The sequence below is a fragment of the Ambystoma mexicanum genome, chromosome 14, assembly GCF_040938575.1.
Source record: "Ambystoma mexicanum isolate Mex_15411 chromosome 14, UKY_AmexF1_1, whole genome shotgun sequence".
NCBI classification, from domain to species: Eukaryota; Metazoa; Chordata; class Amphibia; order Caudata; family Ambystomatidae; genus Ambystoma; species Ambystoma mexicanum.
In genome coordinates, this window is record NC_090940.1 from 550,979,287 (window position 1) to 550,997,987 (window position 18,701).

At 46.2% G+C, this 18,701-nt stretch overlaps 1 protein-coding gene across 2 annotated transcripts in view; it reads right to left on the reverse strand.

The window, feature by feature from the left end:
- TSHR (thyroid stimulating hormone receptor) overlaps positions 1–18,701 on the reverse strand; it is a 672,050-nt gene that overhangs the window by 55,577 nt on the left and 597,772 nt on the right. For both annotated transcript variants that reach the window (XM_069637860.1, XM_069637859.1), the window contains exons 6-7: positions 11,146–11,223; positions 6,730–6,798 (exon numbers count right to left, since the gene is read on the reverse strand). In XM_069637860.1, coding sequence (XP_069493961.1) covers positions 6,730–6,798; positions 11,146–11,223 — 147 coding nt within the window. The remainder of the gene's footprint in view (positions 1–6,729; positions 6,799–11,145; positions 11,224–18,701) is intronic.

Below are 18,701 nucleotides of genomic sequence, written 5' to 3' on the forward strand. Positions count from 1 at the left end.
TTTTCACTTGGTCATTGTTGAGAGAGGGTGTGAATATGGCAATATTTTATCCTTGCCGGACAGAGGGAAACCTAGTTTAGTGGTTGGTAAATATGAATGCTTGACATGGCGGGGCAATTTTTGTACAGAAACAGATGTGAGCCTGCTCGGTTGAGGATATCAAAGGGGAAACAAATGAATAGGGCCACATCGTCGATCAAGAAGACTAGATAACATAAACATAGCTCAGAGCTGCAGCTTTTACTTTTATATTGAAAAGCCAAGTAAGGAACAGGCCCAATCATTCAATAAGATGGAGAAAGGACAAAGTTTGAGCAACCGAATAGGTAAGAAGGTGGGAGTAGGGGCCTGGTGCCGAAAAAAGATTAGCGAAATAAGCCAAATTGAGCAGCCATCTATGGCATTTCTATGAGAATATTAATATCAAGACACACCTTTCCCTGGTTGTCCAAAGCGGTAGCAGACTGGAATTCACAACCGTCAGCGGTGCCACATTGGGGAGCTGGATCAGCAGGCAACTGAAGATGGGATTTCACGATCGCAATGGGATCCATAAATGGGATAGTGGATCCAATGCTGAACACGAGTTTATAGGAGATTTGTTATCATTCTGAAATAGGTGTTTTTACGTCTAGGATGATGTCTCGGCTGGTGAAAGAAGTCAGCCTTTGATGGTTCCATGTGTTAATATCCCCGCAAAACTATCGCCATACAAAAATATCTCCATATTTTTGCAGCGATATTAAGGCATGGAACCTGCGGGGGACACACCCGCAACACCTGCATTATTTTTAAAGGAGCGGGGGACACCCCCGCAACCCCTGCTCCCAAAAAACCCAATAATTATCCCCCCAAAAATATCGCCTATGGCCGATCAATGCGACCATATATACGGCGATATTTTTGGTGGGGATAACATGTAGTGATACCCCTTTAACTGAATCCGGAGTTGGTGGTCGTTTTTGTATTTCTTCACAGTTGGCCCATTGCTCGGGGCTATGATTTTCTGCCATTTTGAATTAAAGAAGCCACGTTCTTCAAATAGTAATGGCGTGTAGGCCCTGCCCCGATAGTGGGGTTCAAACAGTGTAAGTAGCTATAAGTCTTTCTATGCCCAGTGCCTATACTCATTTGCAAAATAATCAATAATTTCACATTGTGAGGAGGAGACCGGTCTTTATGAGTTTGGTCATGCATATCAGGTCTTGGAGGTGAGGACTTCTGGAATCGCGGTCGACTGAAGCCTCGGGATAAACGTCGCAGACCAGCGTTCATTTCAGGTGTTCCGTTAATTGGGAATCTATGAGACTTCAGAACAGCAGGATAGCTCTGGAACGCTGTGCAGTGAGTGTATTCCAAGAAGATCTTTCACAACAACTTTCTTTCCAGGGAACTAGACATATTTGCTACTAAGTTGGGGTCCGCATTAAAAAGTAACCCTGTTATACGCACTCTACAGCCTCTTTATGATTCAAATCTAGATGTTCCGATCACTAAAGCTCTAGGAATTGCTTATTTCCTTGTAGGCCACTCTGTCTCAAGTGGCGGGGATGATATCGGCATACACTAAATGACATCTGCTTCGGAGAAAGACTGCTTCCTTTGCGCCACTTACCAAAATTGTACAATGTAACAAGGGGTTGAAAAAATGCCTTCCTTCCTTGTTCTCCTGTCATGACACTCCTTTCAACATATGATCTGCAAATCTGTCCTATTTATAGACGTTTTGAACTTCGCGCAGCAGAAGACGTCATCCTCCCGCTCAGAAGAAATTGATTATCCTCCAGCCGCGCTGGATCCAATCAGCCTATGAGTTCGCCTCAGCACTGCCGTACCGTATGTGCCCCACTGCCAAAAGCTAATGAGAGCCATATGGGTGGATGTGCATCGAAGGCCTTATTTATTTATCTATTTATTTCATTTGTAAAGCGCACATACAACCCGGAGGCATTGAGGCCTACGTTAGAGCCCAGCTGGTCGCTGCAGAAGATTTAAGACACTCACTTCTTGTTCTTGGCTATGGTCTGTCTGTCGGAAGAGTTAGCACAGTGCAGAGAGTTTTATATTTTGACAGCAGGGTTTGTTTTTGTGTTGGACTAAGAGGGGCTGCATGCAGTCTGATATCCCACCAAATCAAAATTAATTCTTCAAAGGACAGTGGAGCCTCCTTATTAATTTATAATGCACCCTGACCCTAAATGCCTTTCTCTGCTATGCTCTTCACTTTTGCATTATGTCTTCAACATCTCATATACATTTGGATTGTAAAGGGTCTAGAGAATCAAGTCATGACTTTACACATTAAGTTGGCGAGATGTCGCAGCTCTCTACATGTGACCTATGGGAATGTAAAATGAACATGTGAAAGGTAAGTCTTTTGGACATGTCACTACCATGCAAGCGCTAAAGACCCTTTTTTTTTTTTAAAGATCTGTGGGGGTGGGGGGGAATTAAACTGTGTACGGAAATAAGGTGGGGAACACAACATTTCTAATGTAGCCTATTACACATTCTCAAGTAATCAATTGGGAAAGTAACATTTTAAAAACACTTAAGGCAGGGGTCTTCAACCTTTGTCTCTCCTGATGTTTTAGACTACAACTCCCATCAGCCCTAGCCAGGAGGCTTAGTGGAGAATGATTATGGGAGTTGATGTTCAAAACATGTGGAAGACTAAAGGTTCCAGCTCTCTCACTGGTGGGAATTTAGATCATTTTAATGTATGTTTATCAGGAGGCATGACGCTTATGCTGGGTAGCTTTCTTTTGGAGCAGGTAAACGCTGATTTGCTTCTGGTTGATCTCCTTTTGTGTTCACACAAACAAGATTTAAAATGATGAAATGGAATGTTGCCCCGAGTAGTTTCTAGCAGTGAACTGGCATGCATCACGCTCTGCTTTTCTTAGCGAGTGTACAGTGGATATTGAATAACTCTATGTGAATCTATAGGAAAAGTTAACATTTGAATATAAGTTCAGGAAGAATATTAGGTGACAAGGTCATGACCCTGTCAAAGCAGGGTGTGGGAGGGGTGGGGGCAGAGTGACCTTTCTAAAAATTAAACTCAAAACAAGCCCTGCCACAGGAATACGAAGTGGGAGTTGTGGGGGTCACCGGTCTCCCCCCCCCCCCAAATCCCTGCTTGTGTCAATAATGACAACACAGATGCAACTCATCTGCTCTCAATGCCTCTTGATAGTCACTTGCCACAGTTCTCTTTTTCTCATATCAGAACAACATCTCCCACAATGCAACAGCAAGCAGCCAGGAAAACCCAGACTGGAAGAAAACACCCTAAAGTCACGAAATACAGCAATGCCAGCAGACTGTGAAATGGCAACACCACCAAACAGCGCCCAACAAATCAGAGAAGCAGACTGCTCACCCTCCAAGCAGGAAAACAAACTTTCATGCCACAGCATGGCGGAAAAACTCCAAACTGCTTGTAAATCTGTGCTGAAAAAGGGGGAGGGGCTTAGACGGGATTTTAAAGCCACCAGCTCGGTAGCCCTCCCTCTGGGCACTGATTGGTGCAGGGAATCGGCTGAGCACTGCAACCTATGGGTGGCCATGGTGAGATAGTCCCTGCATACAGAGTCCTGCACTATAAAATCAGACAGCAGCAGAGGCTGGGTGTGGGTTGTATGAGTGAGGTCGCAGGAGGGAACGACAAAGAGACAATATGGAGGAAGGACAGCAGAGCAGAGTGTTGGAGAGGCGGATTGTGAGCAGGTGAGGTATTTGAGAGAGAGTGGCATCAGTGGTGTGTAGTGTATTGCAACACAGGAAGTGGGCAAGGGGAGTTGGGAGTGAGAGAGGAAGACTGAACATAATGTGGGAGATAGATGTTAGTGTGAGAGGGAGTGAGTGCTAGCAGAGAGTGAGGTCAGTAGATAGGGTGTAGAAGTGGGGTGCAAGGACTAGAATGTATTAGGGAATGGGGGATGGGCTAAGACTACTGAGAGAGGGAATTGTGGTGCAGTGAGCAGAGCACCATGTCCCTGAGTGTCTTGCATTGTGAAGGGGTGAGCAGGGCACCATATCCCTGGGTTTCTTGTATTGTGAAGGGGTGAGCAGGGCACCATAACACTGGGTTTCTTGATTAGCAAAGGGGTGAGCAGGGCACCATATCCCTGGGTTTCTTGTATTGTGAAGGGGTGAGCAGGGCACCATAACCCTGAGTTTCTTGAGTAGCAAAGGGGTGAGCAGGGCACCATATCCCTGAGTGTCTTGCATTGTGAAGAGGTGAGAAGGGCACCATATCCCTGGTTTCTTGTATTGTGAAGGGGCGATCTGAGCACCATATCCCTGGGTGTCGTGTATTGTAAAGGGGTGAGCTAAGCACTATATCCCTGGTTTCTTGAGTAGCAAAGGGGTGAGCCGGGTACTATATCCCTGGGTGTCTTGCATTGTGAAGGGGTGAGCAGGGCACCATATCCTGGGTTTCTTGTATTGTGAAGGGGTGAGCCGGGCACCATGTCCCTGGTTTCTTGAGTAGCAAAGGGGTGAGCCAGGGCACCATATCCCTGGGTTTCTTGTATTGTGAAGGGGTGAGCCGGGCACCATGTCCCTGGTTTCTTGAGTATTTCTTGTATTGTGAAGGGGTGAGCAGGGCACCATATCCCTGGGTTTCTTGAGTAGGTAAGGGGTGAGCAGGGCACCATATCCCTGGCTTTTATTTACTGTAAAGGGTTGAGCAGGGCATCATACCCCAGAGTTTTTTGTGTGAGGGGTGAGCAGGGCACCATATCCCCGGGTTGCTTGAGTAGCAAAGGGGTGTGCACGGCACCATATCCTGGGTTGCTTGAGTAGCAAAGGGGTGAGTAGGGCACCATATCCCTGGGTTTCTTCTATTGTGAAGGGGCGAGCTGAGCACCATATCCCAGGGTTTCTTGAGTAGCAAAGGGGTGAGCAGGGAACCATATCCCTGGGTTTTTTGTATTGTGAAGGGGTGAGCAAGGCACCATATCCCTGGGTTTCTTGAGTAGGGAAGGGTGAGCAGGGCACCATATCCTGGGTTTCTTGTATTGTGAAGGGGTGAGCAGGGCACCATAACCCTGGGTTTCTTGTATTGTGAAGGGGTGAGCAGGGCACCATAACCCTGGGTTTCTTGAGTAGCAAATGGGTGAGTAGGGCACCATATCCCTGGGTTTCTTGAGCAGCAAAGGGGTGAGTAGGGCACCATATCCCTGGGTATCTTGTATTGTGAAGGGGTGAGCAAGGCACCATATCCCTGGGTTTCTATTATAGCAAAGGGATGAGCAGGGCACCGCATCCCTGGGTATCTTGTATTGTGAAGGGGTGAGCTGAGCCCCATAACCCTGGGTTTTTTGAGTAGCAAATGGGTGAGTAGGGCACCATATGCCTGGGTTTCTTGTATTGTGAAGGGGTGAGCAGGGAACCATATCTCAGTGTTTCGTGAGTAGTTGTAATAGGACTAGAGCCAGAGGTCTTGTAGTAGCGTGGAGAAGGTAAAGAGTTGTGGTGAAGGGAAAGTAGGCGGAGTTGGTAGGATGGAGGAGAGTGGGGTTGTGGAGTAGAGTAGTAAAGAGAAGGGTGTGATAGGATCAGGCGGCACACACACCGACCACCCTCTAGACCTAACATCTGTGGTAGTGTAGAAATAGGCGGGAAGTTCCTGAGGGAGACAGCCAACGGCTCAGGTACATCCCCTTAGAGCAATTTAGCAAACAGATGGCAGTGGTTACTGATCAGTGGAAACTAACCTGGGGCTACAGACGTCTTGGCTAGGGCGGGAATCCGAGAGAGAGGGAGGAAGAGAGGGAAGGAGAGAGAGAGAGGGAAGGAGAGAGAGAGAGGGAAGGAGAGAGGGAGAGGGAGAGAGAGAGAGGGAGAGAGAGAGAGAGAGAGGGAGAGAGAGATGGAGAGAGAGAGCCCCCCCTAGTGCCACCTTCCCAAACCCCTTTTGCAGCTGCTACGCCTTGTTATAATCAATGTATGTCTGTTCTGCAATTTTAAATGAAGCTTTAAAGAACCCTAACGTAGCTCTACTGTGTGTGATGTTGATAAAAACCCTTGACCCAGGAGCAAGACTTTGTGTTTGGTTCAGGCCATGTGTCACAATTAGCAAAAAAAAGCAATTCAACTGTTGTCATCCTGTGGAAGAAGCATTGCATAGTGTGCTGCGTGTAGAAAGCTCGACACGCTAAGCAGCATATTCCACCATATGGTTGAGAGGGTACTTCTCTGGGACTTCCAGGGGTGTCTACTGTGTGGCACTTTTGACAAGTCTAGCCGTCCTTGCAGGGATGCTTTAGTTGCCAAATAAATAGAAATATTAATTTTGTCAGTGTCTTTTATGCCTCACTGCTATTCCTCACTGATGATGCCTAATGAGGCCGAAACATGTCTGGGGATGCTTGTGGTCTCGTGCAGAAGGATTGTGACCATGCAGTTCGTGCTGGACTGCCCCTTTTAGGTGGGACCAAGCCTGATTTGCATATGGTCTTTCCCCTTCTGTAATGGCTTGGCAGGTGAAGAACGATGGTCTGTAGGGTTGCCCATAGCAATGCCAGATGTTAGGATTCTTTCTAAACCTTCCCGCCATTACCTCTTTGTTTTATTTGCCTCATTTAGCATTACCTTGCTTTTCTGCAAAATGCTAGCTGGAAATCATTGTACCTCAATGCTAAAAATTATAATCGGGAGAGAAGCTTCTCCTCCAAAGGGAACTGAAGTAATATGGCCGTGAGCACTTTGGGTACTTACAATGCATCCAGTTTGGTCCCATTAAAAGCATGGCCTTGAACCTGGGTCAATCCGTTGCTGTAGAGTTTCCTGTAATACACAATGGCAGGATGAATACTTGCAAACACTTTGCTTTTTGCATTGTATGTACAATTTCGTTGCGTCTTTGCGGCACTCAATTTTGGAATGTCGGCCGCTGAACATCTAAGAAGGACCAATAGAAATGAGAGACATTCACAAAGGGTTGCCTTGCTTTTTTTTGTGTACGACAATAGTGTGTCTCGAATGGGAAGAGACCTCAACGGCACGGCCAACAATCCCCAAACCCACTCATGTGCCTTATACCGATCCAATATGCCTTGTTACATGCACCCCCCCAACACGCAGACCATCCATCCACCAACAGAGAACAGTTGTCTTTGTTAGGCTTCTTTTTGAGCCGAGGCAGACAATCGGAGAATGCGCTTGTCTGGATTAACCGATTGCTGGTCACCTACCACCTGATCTCAAAGTTTGACAAATGAAATACCGGATATTCATAACTTAGATATGACTGATGTTACCACCGAACCCTGGACCTCCTTTTTAGGGGTTAGTATAAAGCCATATCTTGGGGCACTTTTGAAGAATCTCCTGCATAATGACTGTGCAGCCTCCAACTGCCTAAGAGACTTCCCCCTGATCTGGCCAGGTCTGGAAGACACTGTGAATGATTGAAAACTCTGGAATGCATCTTCTGGGGCAGGTACCGGCAGTAGTTTGACAGTACATTGGTACTGGAAAATTAGTACCTATTAGTGGTTCCTGAGTGTGTACTATTGCTCTAGAATTAAGTGGTCTGATACGGTATACGCATTAGGCGTGCAAGGTGTCCTAAAATCTCCCGTTATCCACGATGTCACATCTCCAGCAAAGTCTAGGGCCGAACAGGACTGCATCCCTTTTTTGGGGTTGGATCATACACAATTCTACCAAATATCAGTCCTCACAGCAAGTGCGGAGTCATTTATGACTAGGCACTGTGAGTTCCACCCAGAAGCAGCCAGTGGTGAGAGTTGCAACTTCCCGTCGAGCAATTGGCTTTGAAACCGTTGGCATTGGTCACCAGATGGAAAGGACCAGCTGCTAGGCTTGCCAATCAACTCTAAAAGACTTTATAAAGGTCCAGAATATACTGTGCTTTGCCGGAGCAGGCAAATGCCAGTGGGAACACACCTGCATGGGGCTGAGATGATTCATAGACTTCAAGGATCGCAACCAGATTTTAAAAATTACACAACAAGCAAGAATGGCTCAGGAGTAATCTCCCTTGTCACTGGTGTGCCATAGAAGGCACCAAGAGTCAAGAAAGACTGGTGAAATTAGGAATAAAGGCCACGTTGTTGGTAACAACTGTGCAGCAGAGGTGAGATGACTGTGTTTTTGGTTACAAAATTGATCAGGCATTGTGGCAGAGTAAGGACTCTTACTAGGCGGTGTCATGATTGAGGCTATAGACTTATTTATACAAAAGGACAAACCTATATTTCCCTATGTCTAGAGGGGTTTCTCTGCCTCAGACTAGGGAAAACCTGGGTGCATGTCAGGATGTTAGTCAAAAGTAAAATATATACCCTCCTCTGTCTCAAATTCACTACTCTGTCACTGCCGCTAAACAACATGAGCAGTGCTCAGTCAAATGGGTTCCTGTGCGGCTCTGCGGCAGGTTTCAGCTGGCGGTCTCTGCATTGTTTCCGGACCAAGTGATCCACCTTTCTGTGGTTACACAAGCACCATGACTATTGCAGTCTTGTTTTGAGTCAGCTTCCTGCAGGCTTTCAGCATCTTTCTGCGATGTCTCGCCTTCTGTGTCTTCCCTTCTGCCTGCCTCCAAGACTCATGGTTTGAATATCAAAGCTTTGCTGGCATTCTGCTGATTTCTAGAGTCATCTCTCCAGTCTCTAGAATTTTGCGGAGGCTCAATGGGCAACAGTATCTGGCCACTTTGGGACTGAATGGTCCACCTCAGTGAGGTCACACCACCGTTGTCTTGTTCCCAGTTAGCCCTCAGGCCAGCTCCTGTCTGGCCTGAAAAGGACTCTCTCGACCTTTCGCCGGCATCCTATACACTGCAGATCCACTCTCCCCATGGTCCTTCACTCCCAGTTTGAAAGTCCTAGGCTTTCCAGGCTGTTCATCAGATCCTCTCTTTGATGTGCAGTCCTTTGTCTCTTTTGTAAATTGTAGCTGGTTCCTCCTCAATAGTCTGTCAAAGTCTGTCTTCTGTGTCAATACAATGTTGTTCACGTCTTTCCTTTTTGTCAATGGAGTAATTTCCATGCCTCTTTGGAGCCTCCTCTTCTCAGTATTTTGGTCAGAGGTTGGAGTGATCTTTGTCTCCTCGGGTCTTCCTCTTCTCAGTACTTTGAGGAAGTGTTTGAAAGGGACCCTGTCTCTTCATTATCTTGGTTTGATTATACTTTACTGGGTTACAGGTACAAGTATTACGTATACATGATATTAGTATTTTCTGGCAGATTAGAGGAGTTAGGCACAGATCTTGGAGCTTTAAGAAAAAGAGGGAACTCCAATATGGAACGGGAGTCCCTTTCCCAAGGAGGCGATTCTCTCCCTGTCAGGTCCTCCCGCATATGTACTACCCCTAGGGGGAATATCGCTTGGTGGCCTCACCTCCCTAGCCTCACAAGGAAGGGCTCCCCCTCGGGAGAAGTGACGTCATTACATGATTCATCATCGCTTGTATGCTTGGCTTTCTCTGTTCTCCATTTCTGCTGATGGGCAAACCCCTTGAAAATGTATCATGATATTATGAAAGCCTGCAACCCCACATTAAATACACTGTAGAGCAGGGGTCAAGTCCTAAAAATTAAAGTGAGGGGACTCATCAACATATGCAATGAGATGTGACATTGCCCGAAATTGTCATATCAAGGTGGAGTATGCACATTTCATTAAATTGGCTTTGGATAACCACCCACATTGCACAGGACGAATGGCATTTGCCTTTCATAAAATCAACACACACACAAAACCAAGAGAGGATATTTTCTTCTAATAGTGGTTTTGAAGACGTTTAAAGAGTGCAGGTTTTAAACTCCAAGAACCAATACAAATGTTTTCCCTGGAACTTGCAGTATCGAAATGCGACATTTCACCTTTAGTTGTTTAATTTGCATCAGGTTATACAGTGCAGTGGTGAAGTGTCTGGCCTGCAATCCTGGGGACGGTTGTTTGATCCCTGAGGTCGGCTTTAATTCATGAATTCAAAGAGGGCATTCCATTTGTACCGTTTAAGTTGGGGGGGGGTGGGGACTGAGTCCACCCTCTGAAATAAGTGGGTGGGCTCCGTCCACCCACGTGTAACCTCGACTTGAGCCCTGCTGTAGAGGGGTGTCATTGATGCTTGCAAACCCCTAATCGGCCCACTTCTCATATTACCTATAGCAGGTGGTTCCAACCGTTGGCTCTCCAGATGCTTTAGACTACAATCGCCATCAGCCCTACGCAGCATTGTAAATGGTGAGGAATACTGGGAATCCTAGTCCAAAACACCTTAAATGTCACAGGTTGCAGACCCCAGACCTGAAAAACGAGGGTGCAGACTCTTGTGGCTTTTGGCCACTGCCGTGCCACAGAGGACATCCTGGCCACTGAATATGCTGGCGCTAACGAGAAGAGATGTCAATCGCTACTTTTATTTCTCCCCTTTTGGGAGATTTGAGGGATAAGTTTCAAGTGTCCATAAAATGATTGTCATTTCCCTTAATGCTGGTTATCTTTATGGTTTCATTAAGTGAAATAATTTCCTCCATCGCATGTCAATGAGGGTATCAGATAATAATGCCCTATATATATATATATATATATATATGTCGCCGTACATAATGTCACCAGGAAAAATTCGTGGTGACATTATATAGTTGACCATATATATAGGCACAGGCGGAGCTGGGGATGCGGGGGTGTCCCCTGGTCCTCTTGAAAAAAAACAAAAAGGTTTTGGGGGTTGCAGGGCTGTCCCTGGCATGTTCGATGTGATAATGTCCCCGCAAAAAACTGCCATTTTCCAGCGAATTTTTTGCATGTCGAAATGTTTGCGGGACATTTTCACATGGAACCTCAATGAAGGAAGGCATCCACGTACCCTGAAGGGCACCTGTCGTTAATGAACTCCGGAGCTTCCCCCCTGTCTGGATATAGTATGGTTTTTCTATCGCCCTATCCCTCTCTGAGTAGCCACCTTGCTGTTTGTTGCTTGACAACCACCCACATAGCCGAATAAGCTCAGAGTGGCAATTAAGCTCGAGGAGCATTTGCCACACACCCACACACATGCATAGGTACAGGCCAAACACCTCATTGAGGTCACCCAGAAAAGCATCTCCCACAGCAAAAGCCATGGCAGGGACAATAACGACGGGAGAAGTCAGCACTTACAGAGTGAGCGACTCGTTGCACAGGCCACGGAAAGCATTGGCCGGGACGGATGTGATGTATGGATTATCAGCAATTTCCCTGTGGATAGAAAGAGAACTCGATTAGAACCAAAGTACCAGGCCACCATTGAAAGACATCCTGGACGAGTAAGGTATGGTATGGTTATGATCATTTGTAAAGCGCCTATACACAAGGCAGTGTTTCAAAGCACTCAAGGAGGGGGGGGGGACAGTCATCCAGAGTCCTTGAGTTTCTGAATGATACATGTCTGCACAGGCAGTAAGTGCTTATAATACAATTAACAGTGCAGATAACAGCAAATAGGGCGGACGACGATTCTGCAGTTTTTCCAAGTGCATTGAGGTGCCACCGTGCAGGGAGGGGAGACAGGGGAGATAGGCGATCTTTAAGGCATGGTACGTTCAGATTGTGCACTGCACAGACAGTGCAGGAGAGGGGAGGGGGTTGGGTGTGGAGGGAGGACAGGTGCAAGGAGGGAAATCCAATTGCACCCAGTTTGTCAGAAACTGGGTAAGTGCTGAGAGATGCCACTCTCATGGGTCAATAGACCAAACGCAGTAGCAATGCCTCAAGTGCTGGGCCTGGAGGCAAGTGCGAGAGGACTGGCTAGGGTGCCAGGGACCTGTGAGACTCTGAGCTACACCAGGTGGCCAGTGAGCAAGCTGTGCGGAAAAGGAGGGAGAGGACGGGATAGAGCGCAGAGAGAGGTTAACCTGGAAGAGGAAGAGAGAAGGAAGAGGAGAAGAGGAATGTCTTAAGGAGTTTCCGGGAACTTAAGGAGATCAGGCTCAAGATGGTGTGCGGCAGGGAGGCTGTTCCAGAGGGAGGCCCCTGCAGAGGATAAAGATCTCCATCCGAATCTCTGCTTGGAGAACCGGCTCACTCACAGAAGGTTGGAGGTAGATGAGCGGAGGGCTCGGAGGGACAGTATTTAGGTAGGCATTGTTGCAGATAGGTAGGTCCCAGGCCCCAGAAGGCCTTGTGGACAATGCAGAGGGCCTTGAACTTGATCCTTGCAGCCAACGGGAGCCAATGGAGGATTGTCAGCGCTGGAGAGATGCGGTCCCTGGGCTTGAGGCCAAGGATAAGTCTTGCGGTTCTGTTCTGGATGAGTTGCAGAGGGCACAGGGCAGAAGCAGGGAGGTTGAGAAAGAGGCTGTTGCAGTAGTCCAGCCTTGAGAGAACAAGGGCTCTGAAGACAGTGAGCCTCTGGCGAAAGGTGAAAAGGGAAGAGTACCTCGGATGAGGTGCAGCTGGTAGTTGGCCTTTTTAAAGATGCCCGAAATGCAGAGATGTCCGAAGATGTCCGAGTAGAGAGTAGGTTGATGTCCATGACGGCATGGCTTTTGCTGGGCACGCCAGTCCCGGTGACAATATATTCATCATATGAAGCCCACAAGGGCTATACAGTTTGCGTGGTTCCTCCCCGTTCACTTACTGACATACAGGATATCAAGGTTTTATCATTGCTTTCTGGATCATTGAGCCCCTCATGATTTCTTCGTTCCCTCTGAATTATTTAATTGCGTATATTTCCACCAAAAAATAAAGGTTCAAAGGGGTTTAAAGGTTAATACTAAAGCAGGGCTTGATACGACAGGACACATGTAATAAGTTTATCAGCACCATTTATAGAACGCTGAGAGCCTCTAATAAAATCACAGTTCCACTAAAAGGCAGTGACCTCCCACATTCTTTCAATCGCATGTGTTGGTGTGTGTGCATATTTGCTAAGCGGGCTTGCACGGGAAATGGACGGGCAGGCGCACTTAGAAGAGAGTGAGGAGGCGGGATGGTTGATGAACTGACAGGTGACCTAGAACAGGATGTAGTTGGTGGGCATGCAAAAGTGACGACAAAAGTATCCAATTAGGAATAGGCGGCCATCTTAGAACGGGGTATAGTAAGGAGGCACAGGGAAGTGAGGGCTGAGGGACTGACAGCGCACCAGGCGGCCATTTTGAAATGAAGTTCTAATGTGTTCCAGAGTGCGGCCATCACCATTCCCTTTCCAAAATGGCACGCTAACAGTTTTGCTTTCTAACTTTGTTGTTATGATTTTTGCTTTATTATGGGACAAATCATATGCGCAGATGTTATTCGCATTAGTACCCGCAGATGGTAGCACTACCAGTGGGTAGTTGGTCTATGTCCTCACTTCACTTGGGACAGCGGGTCAGAGGGCAACTACCTAAACGTAGCGCCTGTACAAGTGGTTGATAATGTTAAAATAGCCATAGACTTGTGCAGGACTTTCAAAGCCAGAGGCCAGGAAAGAAATGTAAACTTTGAGTGCTGTAAAAGAGGTTAGAAAGTACTACCTTGACATGTTTAAAAGGCAGGCACTACTAGGGCATATGTTTAAAAGCTAAGATGTGTTTAAATGTGTGGTCTGGAGGAGGAAGGATAGCTCAGGTGCAACGCATTTGTCTTGGAAACAAAACAACACAGGCCAACATCGTCTCGAATCCCGATTCCACGCTTAGAAACCAGTCATTGGTATTAAGTGCGTTTATAAAAGAACAATTATAATTATATAGGTTATTTTTTGTGTAACACGTGGACCTAGCTCGAGAGCAGTAGAGCGTGGAGAGCCAGCGTATGGGCTGGCATCTTTTAACAGTACTGCAGCACTGTTACAGTACATATAACCCAAACATAGAACACTGCAGAGTGTTGTTCAGAGCAGGGGAGTGCACAAAAATGAGGGTGGGGAGGAAGGAAATTGTTAAAGTCTTGTCACCCTCAGCCGGTGAAATCTTCCTTAAACATAGGGTGACCAGACCTCCCGGTTTTCCCGGGACAGTCCCGGGAAATCGCCCTCCATCCTGGGAGGGGGAGTGGGCCTGTGAGCACCCACTACCCCACCCCATTGCAACAGGCCAGCAACATAGAAGTAGGAAAACAGTTTTATTTGTGTTTTACTTTAGTCCTACGTCTATGTCTATGCACTGTTCCATTTTTTTTTCCATCTGGTCACCCTACTTAAACAGCACTGCCTTCGGCTCCTTCCTGGGGTGAGGGTGCCCCGGGCCTGCTTGACCTTCTTCAATATATTGTTCCAGAGTGTGAGGGGCATGGCATGAGACTGCCTGACCAACTTAATCCGCTCATGGTGCGTGTGATGGCTGTCCTTTGTGGTGTTGTCTTTTATTTTAAACCTGCGAACCAGGGAATACCCACAAGATTGGTACCTCACCAACTACCTCTACAAAGACACTGAATGATGACCATTCTCCCATGGGTAACCGTAACCACATGGGTAACCTCCCTGCTCTGGAAGGCAAGCATCAATGCAGAAGTGTAAAAAGTCTTGCACTAATACCTGGGTCCAACGCCATGTCCTAAGGGTGGACTCAAAAAGCCTGCCCATAATGCCAACAGCCACACCCTTGGGCAGGAGTGCAAAAGCCGTGCACGAAGACAGGGCTCTAAAAGCCAAGGCCTACGGCGTTCATTGAAATGGCAGTAAACATGTGTGCAAAGTTTAGCACAAAGGCAGGCACTATAGCAGGAGGTGAGACGGGGGTTGAATGCCAGGCATTAGCACACGCAATGCTGGCACTGGGCATGGGCAGGCTGGATGGTCGCCAAGGCCCTGCAATGATGGGAGCCCCACAGGCAGAATCAGCTGCATGCTGAGCTGGTGTGGAAGACTGCCCCCTCAAGGCCTACCCAAATCCCGCCGGCCCCCACCCACCACCTTACAGTCCCCAGAAAGAGAAACTGGAAAGAATACAAATAAATCCCTTGCAACAATCTAAATAAAAAGCGCCCAGATGCCTCAGGGTTCGGTGCGCTATATAAATGTCAAAATAAAAAATAAATAAATAAAATACAGCTTAACACTTGGTCAGAGTGAAAGGGTGTAATATAGTGATGCCACAAACAAGGAACTCCATGAAACTGACATCAAAGGCATCTCTTAAGTGATTTTATTCTGGAAGAATGCCAGTAACAGCAGCTAAGCGAAACACATTTCTCAAGAGTTTGTGCACCTCTTCAGTTATGTTCTGGAATATGACTAGCATGGCACTCTTTTACAGTAAGAGGAAGCTGCCTTCAGAGCAGGCGCAATCCTGAGGGCCTCGCAACCTCACCTTAACACTTTCTTTGCTATCAGCAGCGCATTCGTGAGAATATTGTTCTTAGTTACCAGTGTGAAAGCCTGTGTACAGGTGCCAAAGTGCAGACAAACATACAGTTGGCCTGATATATTTCCTAAGGCAACAGCTCCTGCTATCAGTGACAACAGGAAAGGAGGGCAGTCTCTACTGCGCATGACTGCATCGGACAAACATACATCTGATCTTTTATTGTATTATATGATGATTGTTCATTGAGGTAATAATTGTTTCAACCAAGGCCCTATTGAGTGTTAATGTTTGAGAGACAAGAATGGTGAAACGTGCAAAGCTCCCGAAACCACCCATAAATGTGCTTACTTGCAAGCCAATTAAAAAGAGTGACACAACATTACTTTAAAACTGTCTCCCTTATTTGCATGCTTTATTATTCGACCTTCACACAAAGGCACACAGACAAAATGGTTTGCTGTTTTGTGGAACTTCTCATTGCCCCCACATCATACATACGTAATGACAAGCAGCATGACCATGTCAAACAATCACTACACGCAGGTGACATTATTACACAGTATATAGTTAGCAGTATTGAAAAGACAGATGTAAAACAGGACACATTTTTGCTTCACATTATGGCATATTCAAGAATTGGAAACTAGAGCTACAATCATACCAATTTCCCTTAACATTTTTTTTTATAAGGATTTATATATTTGTTGGGTTGGTATATTATGATTTGTGTACTTTTCAAGTCATCGCTCCAAAACAGAATTCCTGCAGGCCTAAGTAACACCTTTTTCTGCCAACTAGCATTGGGGAGATCTGCGATCAAGGGCCTCATTAGCAGGCTTGTCTTAAACCCTGGCTTCACCACTTTCTAAAGTGGGTGATCTTGGGCAAATCCTTTTATTTCACTGCGCCTTCCTGTGTGATTCACTCGATGCTTTAAAAAAAAAAAAATCACTCGTGGGGTATGCGAGGGGGTTTGGGGGGGATGGGGCGTGCGTGTCTTTTTTCTGCAGATGGTGTCGAAAATCCTCGAATCAGCCCTGAGTGCAGGATGTTAAGGCACTGTGGCAGAACTTGTAACGATGGGCTTCAAATGCCAGGCTCCACGACACGCATTTAATTGCCAGGCATAAAAGCATGGGCGTAATTTTAGGGGGGGACAGGGGTGTTTGTCCCCCCCAACTTTCATGGCACACCATTTTGCTCCCGTTCATTTGGCTGGGGGGCACCTTTTCTTCAGATGTCATGTCCCCCCCCCCCCCAACATTTTCAGAAAAGTTACTCCACTGCATAAAGAGTACGGGTTGAGTAGCTAGGCACAAGGGTAGGACATCCCAGGAACTAGGACATACGTTGATTATCCAGTCAAAATAGCCAGGCAGTAGAGTATAAGCTTGCGTGCCAGGCAATCGGAAGGCATTTAAAGGAAGTGCGCTAGGGCACAGGTTCAAATGCCAAAGCCTTGGATGAGCGTTTACATCCCAAAAACCAGGTGAAGACTTAACATCTCGGGCACCAGGGCAGGAGTTTAAACGACTTTCACGAGGACATAAGTAGAAAAACCAAATATGTATGGTTTGCTTTTTCTCTTGAGAACCAGTGTCCGCGGTTCACGTTCTGTCTAATCCAATCTTTTTCAAGAATGACAGGCTGCGATGGAGGGTGGTCAAACTTTTGAAAGTGGGATGCGATTTGACCATTTGAAAAAATATTTGCTCTATACCTGCGGACGACTGCAATACAGTACGCCGACAGTAGATGGCAGCAGATCCGAATGCAATTAGACCCATGTTTTCAATATTGAGTTTGGTCTGGATTATAGAAACGTGCTATTGCATGTATTGCACCAATGCAAAAGGTTTAGATCTTACAAATAAGCGTGTCAGTTTTAGATTTTATCAGGGTTTTAAAATTAAAAAAAAGAAGTGCAGGTACTCATTCCGGAACACAGACATTTTGGCACTGGCTGTTTCGGTGCAGCACCTTGGACACGGGTCCCTTTTAGGCATAGCCCGTTGTTTGCAGGCAATGCCCAGTGAGATTAAATTATGTGCCAAAGATCACACACTTTGGTAAAGCAGTGTATCTGGGATTGTTTCACACAAGCTTCCAGTTTGTTGCTATGCATTGTGTTAAGAAAGTTTGAATATCCATTTAAAATTAGACTTTTTTTTGCGTATCAAGCTAGCAGATATCACAGCTGTAAAGTAAGCTCTAGACGGGGAGTTTTGTTATTGTTCGCGCTCATTGCATAATAAGAAATGCGGTAGGTAACTAGAGCTGTGTGCATGTTTTCAGTCGAAAACTTTCCATCGCAACTCAAATTACTTACACATTGACATATTAGAGTAGGCCCTGCTAATAACAAAGAAACAACTTAAAAAAGTAATTTCCCAGTCTTTCCAAATCAATCCCCGCGCCATCAGAGGAAACAAATGGTAACGGGTGAAGCCCACTTAGCGATACAGCGTTGCGCGCCTGGTGTGCTGAGAGCAGAGTGGCTGCATGTTTGGCGCTCCTTTTGCTCTGCAGGGTGGGTCCTGAAGGAGACCTTATGGGCACTGCAGGTGGGGGAGAGAGTAGGAGGGAGAGGACCCCGCTTTCCCCAGAAAAGGCTGCAGAAGCGTAGTCCTTTAATTTGCGATAAAGTGAAATGAAAAGCTTTCATTTTCACCTCGCCACATAGTTGAGGACCAGTACTCTCTTTCAGGTGTTGAGAAGTGCAGGTACTCAAATGCTCAAAAATAAGAAGTGCAGGTACTGAGGGGAAAGCACTGTATTCTATTTAGCTTATAGACAGTTCATATTCCTACGAAGTCCTCACTGACTTTAGCAGGCAACGGAATGTTTTGGGACAATCAACAAAATGACTGGGAAAGTGTGAATCTGGACTTTCTTGAGTTTAGGGTAAGACACTGGGTAAGTTCATTACACCTATGTTATGATGGGTTCAGTGTTGCAAACAGAAAACATGAAAAGAAATTCCCCATGGAACTGTCCTCCTATGGGATCAGTGGGGAGAGTGGGCTGAAGGGAGTGGCAGAATTGATGGCCGTCGTTCGGAGGGGAGGTTTTAAGGGTGGAGGTCCTGGCATTAAAGTGAAAGTTTTGTGAAAAAGTGTAAAACAAACAAAGGGCTAAAAGGAGACTCCGTTTTATGGAGATGACTTGAAATGTGTACAAATCACATACAAAACCAACCTGATACCATATGAACCATTATCGTAGCATATGGAACAAAAACAAAGCATGAGATGAAACTCATTCCTTTTCCCTATCTTGAATGAAAGCCTACAGGTACTAACACCGAAAGTAATGTGAACCTAATATATGCTTTTCCAACTTTACCATTAAGATTTACAGTAACACAATGAAAGAAAATGCATCCTAGGATCGATCACCTGCTTGTGGTCATTTTTTCACACAGCATGTAGCTGTGTG